This window comes from Macrosteles quadrilineatus, unplaced genomic scaffold (assembly GCF_028750875.1).
Source record: "Macrosteles quadrilineatus isolate MER2022 unplaced genomic scaffold, UCM_ALF_1.0 Scaffold_4__1_contigs__length_99947679, whole genome shotgun sequence".
Classification (NCBI taxonomy): domain Eukaryota; kingdom Metazoa; phylum Arthropoda; class Insecta; order Hemiptera; family Cicadellidae; genus Macrosteles; species Macrosteles quadrilineatus.
This window is the reverse complement of record NW_026542597.1, coordinates 22,359,273-22,368,667: the sequence shown is the minus strand read 5'-3', so window position 1 is coordinate 22,368,667 and position 9,395 is coordinate 22,359,273. Positions and strand designations below refer to the sequence as shown.

General features: G+C 34.2%; 1 protein-coding gene across 1 annotated transcript; it reads left to right on the top strand.

The window, feature by feature from the left end:
• Nucleotides 1–975: 975 nt before the first annotated feature.
• LOC128993226 (histone-lysine N-methyltransferase SMYD3) lies at nucleotides 976–9,287 on the top strand. Its single transcript, XM_054416992.1, has 9 exons — nucleotides 976–1,674; nucleotides 2,245–2,416; nucleotides 2,845–2,914; nucleotides 3,879–4,006; nucleotides 4,395–4,571; nucleotides 5,543–5,722; nucleotides 6,806–6,941; nucleotides 7,695–7,857; nucleotides 9,075–9,287. The coding sequence occupies exons 1-9, from the start codon at nucleotides 1,544–1,546 to the stop codon at nucleotides 9,268–9,270; spliced, it is 1,353 nt and encodes a 450-aa protein (XP_054272967.1). The 5' UTR covers nucleotides 976–1,543; the 3' UTR covers nucleotides 9,271–9,287.
• The last annotated feature ends 108 nt before the right edge of the window (nucleotides 9,288–9,395 follow it).

Sequence of the window (9,395 nt, the reverse complement as noted above, 5' to 3'; positions counted from 1 at the left end):
TCGGCTAAAACAAAAGTTGATGGTTTGGCTTGCTGACCACCCTTTTTACAGTTTAGATGAATTTTTTGCAGAATACAATTGTAATGGTAAAATTGTTATCTAGTTCTTACTTAGTCCCTAGTCAACTGTTACCTAGTCTTTCAAACACTTGTTTAAGTACCTCACTTTTGTTTCATATATATAGTTCTGTGTTTTTCAAATGATTTTAGCTTTATTTTCTTGTTGTCTTTGTTATATTTAAGTTTAGTGAAGATTCCATGTTATAGACCATGTTATACTATCTAGAATCTATGGCCCTTTTTTTGTTAACGAGGTCTATTGTAACATATGTTATTTAATGACCAATAAAGATTTATGATTTATGATTTATGAAGAGCAAAAACATAACATCAACAAAATTTTACAATTTGCAACCGAGAAATAACAACAACGAGAAAAAAAGGAAACAACAAGTGCAATACCGATAGGCTAACAAAAGTATGACATATATATTTATGATATATACATATGGTATATATATTTCATGCTATATATACACATTAATTTGGACGGATGGTGTTTTTGGCTTCTAGGGACATCAAAATGACAAAGTAAATCATTCCCGGGTCCAAGTCTTACCATGAGACCTACGGTAACAGCCAGTACGTGATGGGAAACTCGCTAAAAATGGATTGTAATTGTTTCCTAATTGATTTCTTCATTAATATATTATATTTATAGCTTCATCAATACCAATTTATATCAATACAACAAATAACACATACTCCATTAGTTTTGGTTAGTCTAAGGCTACACTACGTATTAATTGTTGTCTTGTAGTATTTTATAGTGCTGAATCTTTTGACAAACGTGAAATCAAGTCCACAGAACCACAGAACCCAGAAAGGAGAAGAAGATTGCGTCTACTGTTGAGCTTTCTGCTTTAGCTTTGCGCACCTATGCAGAAAAAAAGTTTGTTGTGTTTATTTGATTGGAACTTGGAACACCGAGGTTATGCGCCTTTTACAAGTTTTATAAAAATGCTGATATAATTAAATATTATTTTTTGCTACCCTAACACAATGACTTTTAACATTCGTTAGTTTTATAATTCTTCATTGTACAGTACTACAAAATCCGTATGAAAAATTGAAATTCGGTCCTCCAAGTAAACAATATCTTCTTTCCTCTAGGACTCTCAAAACAAAATCTCAGCCAGGAATAGGACTGCTTAGTGCTTCCTTCCCTCCTAGAGTGTTATTTTTACATTGAGGCTGATTTTTATTTGTGAAGGTGTACAGTCTGCAGGTGTTGAGTGATTTGTTCATGTTTGGCCTCAGTAATTTGGTATGGGTTGGTTGAGTCATTAGCCCATTTATTTGTTAACATTTCCTGCTCACATTTTAAATATTAATCACCTAATATGAACTTGTGTACAACTTTCAACTTCGGTATTTATCCTCATTTTTGAAGAAATATGAATTGCTGACAACATTTTTGTAAAAATATTAGATTACAAAGTCACTTCATTTCCCAGTTTTATTTGCAAATAGATGGGTCTATTATGAAACACAAAACAAAAAATAACTGTAATTCCTCTGTGAGAAAAGGTCAGATTTTGTTAAAAGAATCTCCATTTGTGTATGGATTGAAGTCAAGCTTAAGATATGAGCGCTGCGATTTTTGTTTCTCAAGGTAAAGAATTTTGTGATTTTGTCTACGGTACTTAACCCGGGGGGTAACTTACATTACAGTTTCTTAACTGGGCTAGTACGCTAATATCGATTAACACTATCGATTCGATTAGTAAACCTTCATTCGATTTTTTCATTATTAGCAAGTTTGGTTAGTTAGGTTAGGTTATGACAGTTTCATTTTATAATTTATATAGTTAAAAATATCGATTATTAAACGACATTTTCAATCGATAGTAGTGTAGCCCAGTTAAGAAACTGTACCTCATAACCCTGTAACTTATTTTGTAGTAAAGCTGGTCTCTTGCTTATAGTTTGGCCTAGTTAGATCGGGTTTTGGGTGTTCAACAATTTATGAATTAGTTTTTGAACAACTTCTGAATTGGATGTGATTTTTATTTTGTTACATTGTTAGATGTGTTAGATTGTTACATTGTTATTTATTTGTTGTTAGGAATAGTTAACTACTGTTTTGTTGATTTTTTAAATGGTCCTGCCGTTGATGTTACCTATGTAGGCTATAAATAAATAGGCCTAGTTAAATAAATAGTTTTAATGTCTTTTGTTTCAGTACTCAAGTTTTGAAATGCACTGCTTGCAAGTATGTTTCTTACTGCAATAGGGTTTGCCAAACAAATGGATGGGAAGTTCATAGAGATGAATGCCAAAATCTCAAAAAAATATCACCCCGTGTTGTTCCTGATGCAGCAAGAATATTGGCACGTCTTGTTTTCAAACTTAAGGTAATGAAATAACAATGAACTGATTTTAAGTTGTTTGAATATTATTTAAAGCTGAAAGTTTTAGCTAGAAATCTTGTTATGCTAAACAATTCAGATTTTTTTTTAAATGCCACACATTAGAAACTGCTAAAAAATTATTTTTCCGATACAACAACTAACTTATAATCACCATCAACCAGGATTTGCATCCTGTGGAAATTTGACAACATTTCATAAAATCACATTTTAGCATTTTTGTAATTTCTTCTTATGGTTTCCAGCTCACAACACATATTAGTTAATCTCCCATTACGACTCCTACCATTCTTGAATTCTGAGCAAAATGTTTTTTTTTAAGAAAAAACTAATTTTGTCATTTAACTGTAAACAAATTTTACTGATGTAGGCCTAATTTCAATTGTTGAACATTTTTTGTTTTTTGTCTCTAGAGAGGAGGAGGTACACAACGTGGGTTTTATACAAAAACAAACTTTCGTGTGTTTAAAGATTTAATGTCTCGTGAGTATTCTTACATTCACATTAATTTAGACTGTTATGTGCATTAGGCTTGTATAGGCTTTTAGCTAGGCTGCGCATGCTGTTAATTATGTATTGGCATTTATTCGTCACTTTATGTTCACTTTTATTACTTGCATAAACTGGCTTTAGCCTATATGAAATTTCTCTTTCTACAATAAGTTTACCTTAAGTGGTGTATTGTAAAAAATCCAATGACTTAAAGCACCTATTCAAGCATTAAATATCTTCAATGTGTACACCCCAAAAACAATTCTGTCAAATACTGAAACACACATTTACATAATGAATGGATGATTATTAGGTCTAATGACTAGGGAGGAGGAGCAAGGAATTATGTAGGTACTTATTGCTTAATGTTGCTTGTTTTGACAAGTTCCACCTCCAAGAAATCAGCTCTCCTCTCAACTCATAATTAACATTCTTTTTCTGGAATTTGATTATTAATAGGCAAATAGCAGTAGGTTCGTGGTTGTCACCCGAAGACTATGAATCTACAGCATGTCACCTAGAAGCTTATCCATGCAGATTAATGATTTTAGCAGATTCTGGCCCCCGGAACACTACTTAATGTTTGCCAGTAAAGCACAAAATTTTCTTGATTGTTTGTAATTTTGAAAAAAAAACTCCATTTTTTCCGTTTTACAACTATGTTCATCAATGTTCTAGCAATTGTTTGGAGGCTGAAAATTCCTCCCTAAAAATCCTCTATCAGTACTTTGAAACAGCTAACATACCTAATTTTATGTTTAGTACTAAGAGTCAATTAACACATTCACTCCCGTGTAAAGAGAGACCTTACATATAGAGGAGTGTGCCGGCTGGGACTGAACCTGGTAACACACTCACTCCCGTGTAAAGAGAGACCTTACATATAGAGGAGTGTGCCGGCTGGGACTGAACCTGTTAAATAATGAGGTTTTGATAAAAAGTAAATAATTTGCAGATTATTCCGACATAAAGGAAGACAAAAAACGAATGGAACATTTTACATCCCTGTACAATGTGCTAGTGGATTTCATTGGCGAGGACAATGTTCCTAACTCGGCCGAGCTCTTAGGTATTTATGGTAGGGTAAGTGATATTTCTTTTTGTAATTAATTCAGTAAACCATATCTATTTGGATAAACAATTTAAGCTAGGTTTTGTGATATATTTTTGTTCATGAACACCAAAGTGTTTTAATTAGATTCAACGCTCTCCATTTCATTGTTTGTCATTGTCTTCTAGGTCCTTCATTTCCTGTGTTAAGTAAGAAGAAAGATTAAACATACCGTACTTTTTAATATCTTGGGTAGTCACTCAAAGTACCGCTTACATATCATTCTATAGCCATGACTTTTCTTTTTTATTCACTATGTTCATACATGTTATTTTTCTGTTCGCTGCATTTTGTTTTGACTGTTTTTGAGCTTAGCTACATTAGCATTTATTAATTTGTCCAACACCACTTTTGTTTCAGTTGGTTGTGAATGGATTCAACATTCTGGATCCTGAGATGATGACTATCGGGACAGGAATCTATCTTGGGGTTTCCATCATTGATCACTCTTGTGATCCAACGGCCGTTGCTGTGTTCAGCGGAACTACGATACTTGTACGTTCACTGGTCGACATGCCAGAGCTTGATTGGTCCAAGGTAAATTATACAGTGTTGTTTAAGAAAAAAAAAAAAAAAACATTCAATGTATCTTAATTAAACTCAGAAAAAAAAAATATTTTTTTTATTCATGCTGTAGCGGCACTGTAGGAAAAAGGAAAGGGAGAATAATTCTTTAGTTAACAATACGAGGATTGTTCAGATGTCAAAATCCGGTGAACACGCGAGGAGTGCTCATTTGTGATGTATTTCACTATCCCTCACTTAATTACTGTATTGCTCTGTTCAGATTGTTTTTGTTTGCAATACATTTGTAAATGTTTTTGAGAAAGACACCAATTTGTGGTTTTGTGAAAATTGGTCCTATGCTTTCAAAGAAGAACCAATGCTTTGAAATGTTTGAAAGACAATGTAAATTAAATAATAAAATCATGCTTCTTTTACATTTTCTATCAATATTAAAAGGTTTATTTTAATTTTGGACAAAAAACTAAATAAGTTTGGAATGTTCTTTTTTTTAAGGTGGTAGAGCTTAACCTGCATACCAATGAAAATAAGAGCCATTGAGGCTTATAGATACACAATAAAGGTCACATAACATCACTCTAATATTCAATCTTATGGTAACTATTATCTATAGAAATCCTTTACTAGGTCTATTAAGAAATATGGCTTATAAACCTCTGGAATTTTTTCTATCCCAGGTAAGATAGCTGAACTGTATCAATTTTTCAGAAAACTCGGTTAGACCTGATACGAGGAGGCCACCCTTATACAGTGTGCTGCGGCGGTTATGTTGAATTATCATAAATAGAAAGTATGACTCATCTGGTATCATTCGATTCATAACGAAACGAGGAAAGTCCTACAAACATATTTATTATAACCCAAACTAACATAACCGCTGCAACGCGCTGTAATGTATGTGGCCACCTTATAGTACCCATCAAAAACTCTTATGACTTAGGCAATCTATAGTGTTCACATGTTACAATTCTAAATGTTGTCAGGTTTTTATATCCTACATTGAGCTTCTGAACAGTCCAGAAGAGAGGCAGCAGGAGCTGTTAGCCACATACTACTTCCTCTGCCAATGTGCTCGATGTTTGGACGTTGAAGAGGTGAAATTGAATAATTCCATGGTCTGTCCCAACAGTAGCTGCGGCAGTAGCGTCCCAGTGCCTTCCAAGGTAGGTTGCGTTATACATAAGACTATTGATGGAAGTAGACATTGTATCTATTTGGGACTGCTAGCCAATTTTAGAATACAAATTAACCTAGTAGTCAGAGTGAACTACTCACATTGTGTGTTACAGTAGAAATTATATTTTATCTATAATATTTCCATACTGTGATTTATGTAAGACTAGCAGAGCACCCGTCCTTCGTACGGTGTTGGCATATAAGTATAAATTGCTTATTGCAGTTATACTCAAGCTTTGTGTTTGCAATGGGGGAGGACACAGTTAGATAAAATTTGGAGAATAGGCCTTTATGTTAATCGGGAATGTTAGCTATCATCATGCCAAATTTCAGCCCAATCGGTCCTGAAGTTATTGGGTGATTGAGCAACACACATACACAAAACACACAAACTTTCAGATTTTATAGGCCTAATATTAGTAAGATATAAAATATTATGCTGTAGTTTTCTGTAAGACATCATTTCTAGTTTGACTTGGATATATAGTCAACGTATGATAGAAACCAGTAATTGACATCAGCTCACACTGTTAGAACTTAAATCAACTACAGTTCAGCGTAGATTATCAACGCCTGGTCATCCGAAACATCAGTTACTGTAACTGAAAGGAAGAAAGAAAAAATAAGTCTAAATTGACAAGCCGCCGATTTTTATGAGTGACCGCTACTAACGGGCAATCGGCAACGTGGGAGGCAATCATCAGTGCTTCTGAGGCCACAAGATATGCTTATGGTTGTTCTTGTAAAAATTAGAAACAAATCAAATAAGTTAACTGAAAACCCCTAAATTGTTTTGGATTATAGATTCTCTTCTGTACGTCCATTTTAATTCGAAATACTTACTTGTATTTTATCTTGGTATGTATTTTACTCTCTATAGTCAAAGGTTCAACCCTTTGAGCATTGATACTGGTATATTGATATTCTTACTGGCTGTGAAGAGTAATATTACTATTGATAATTAATAATAGCATGGCTAGATAAAAGATTTGTTGAATTTGGAAAACTACTTTGATCAAAGATGATAATAACTTCAGTTGGACACCATTAACCGTTGTGACATTTTTCAGAAATCTGAAGATGAAGAAATATCTTCTTTTGGCTGTTCAAAGTGTAAAGAAAATGTAAAACCTGAACTCTACAGGAGGTTTTTAGAAGTGAGCGAGTTTGTAGGCCTTCAGCTTGAAAACATGAAAACCTTTTCCTGTATCCTCTTTATCATTACCTATGTTTTAGTAAAAACCTCATAGTGTCAGAGAATATGAAATTAGTTTTTTTTTTTTTTTAACAAACTTGGAGAGACGTTTTACCCTCTCAATCTTCAGAGTGTAAAGGTTTTGGATGCTGGATTTGATTAAGCAAAGTTCGAGTTATCACACCAATTTAACATGGGTACATATTTGAAATTGTAAATCTTTTAGTAAGGCAATGTCATTAACTGCTTTTATCACCCTTATTTTTTATATGTGTCAACGTTTTACATCATTGCTTAATCACAAATATTAAAACAGAAACAGTAAAGATGGTCATAAGCAAATTACATTACTAGCTCAAAAAAAGTGTATAATCAAATGAAAATATCATTTTACAGCTAAAATAAATTACTCACAATGGTAAAATTACCTTTATGAGTCACAGGTTTTTAATATTTAACTGTAAAAAAATATGCAACTGGCATGAAAAAGAATGTAAACACAAAATTGTATAATTTGTTTTGATTATTATGATTTCATATGTTACATTCAAGCCAGTTACTTATTTTAAACAGTTAAATATTAAAAATCTGTGACTCATAAAGGTACTTTTACCATTGTCAAGGGGATCATGAAAATGTTGAGATATCAAGGTTCGAGTTATTGAGGTCGTACTAGTATTTAAAACAAAACATATGTATTGTGTTCAAATGTGAGTTCACGTATGTTGAAAAAATAAATTTCAATGTTTTCCTTAGTGCTGTAGATTTGGATGTTGCTAAAACATGTTTGGAAAAGCAAGGAGAGATGTTTCACCCCCTAAACCTTCAGAGAGTCAAGGTTTTGGACGCTGCGTTTGAAAGTAGTATCTCTGTCAACCAGTGGTCTGACGCGAGAGAATTTGGTAAACTACTACTGCCTGGATACAGGTAAAAATTTAAATAATTGAATTCTGAACTGTCAGTTTTTAACGGAGACAAGTATTAAGAATACCACTTGGCTTAAGATTTTAGTTTATTTTTTTCAACCTGGGATATTCATTGATTTATTTCCACATAAAAAAATGTTTTCTCCCAATAGCGAACACATGTCTCACAAATAGTCACACAGTAAAGATAGGTAAATAGTAGCAAACTTTAACCCAAGCGATCCACCGTGGGGTCTCTTGCATATCTAGCTCTACTACAGGCTGGCGAACTCCACATTACTGAAGCTGGGTTTTCCTAGGCGAGGAAGCGGAGCGTGGAGAGCGGACTCCTCTTGTCTTAGGTAATTTAATATTACTGTTTTCCTAGAAGCGTAGCGGAACGCCATGTTAATTGCTTTTTGGCTCTCCGTCCTCCGCGTCTAGGAAAACCCAGCTTTAGAGACCAAGACAGGATTCAAGCCAATATCCAACCGTAGCAGTTCTCCACTTGACTGTCAAGTTGTAACACATCAGGTATAGCATTCATCTGCATTGTTCAGTTATTCTAACACAAATAATTATAAGTGGAAGTGAGGATATGTCAGTCTGTGTTCAATATATCAGCCGTTGAAGCTCAAGCCAATCAAGAGTTAGAATTGAATAACCAAACTTTCACTAACAACTATATACTTGAGTACAACTCAACAAAAACATCTGAACGATTTATGGAATCTAATGCTGCAGCTGTACTACAGTTTCTGTGCCTGACCAGAACTGGTTGAGTCTAGGCAGGGGGCTGGCGGGGGTAATTTTGTAAAAACATTTGTGTCTTGCTACTCACTCACCCCAACCCCCAGCTCTGCCAATAACTGGCACCCATATGTTTTAATTCGGCTAGTAGCGCCCCGTCGCACACAGAAGTTTTAACCGAACTGTACCCTTGGGATTTTTGATGACCAAAGATCTAAATGTTTATCTGTTTGTATTAGAGTTTGGTGGGATAAGACCACCAAGAATAAAGAGTAGAAAGCTTAGGATAGTGTGTGATTTATTTGTACCTTGAATAAGGCATTCAAATACTTTTTTCTTGTCTTTACTTGGTTTTTTATAATTTTTATTTTTATTTTATGCTCATGACATACTAAAATTAAAAATACATGAGGTTCAAAGGGACATAGTATCCAGGGAATCAAAAACTCCAAGTCTTATCCCATGTTTAACCAGTTTCATTTCAACCAGGAGGTACTACGGGGAACTTCACCCGTTGACAGGAATACTACAGCTAAAGCTGGGCAAGATCTGTGTGTTCCTGAATCACTGTGATGAGGCTAGACAGTTCCTACGAGCAGCGGAGAGTGTTCTGAGTGTGACTCATGGACGAGAACACTCTCTGTACACAGAACACTTACTGCCGCTGCTGATGCAGTCTCAGTGAATAAAACATCTACAGAGTGTACTGTGTTTTACTCGCCTTCTTTGTTCATCACTTTGAATGGTTTGTTTGGCAGAAACAAAATACAGGTATAAAGAAGTTAATGTTTCAATCAATTAAATATGTGC

Excerpts from the sequence above, each read along its gene's own strand:
- LOC128993226 (XM_054416992.1), top strand. The coding sequence starts at position 1,544 with ATGAAACACAAAACAAAAAATAACTGTAATTCCTCTGTGAGAAAAGGT. Across the intron at positions 6,942-7,694 it reads AAACATGAAAACCTTTTCCT|ATTTGGATGTTGCTAAAACA; the intron begins GTATCCTCTTTA and ends TTAGTGCTGTAG. Across the intron at positions 7,858-9,074 it reads CTACTACTGCCTGGATACAG|GAGGTACTACGGGGAACTTC; the intron begins GTAAAAATTTAA and ends CATTTCAACCAG.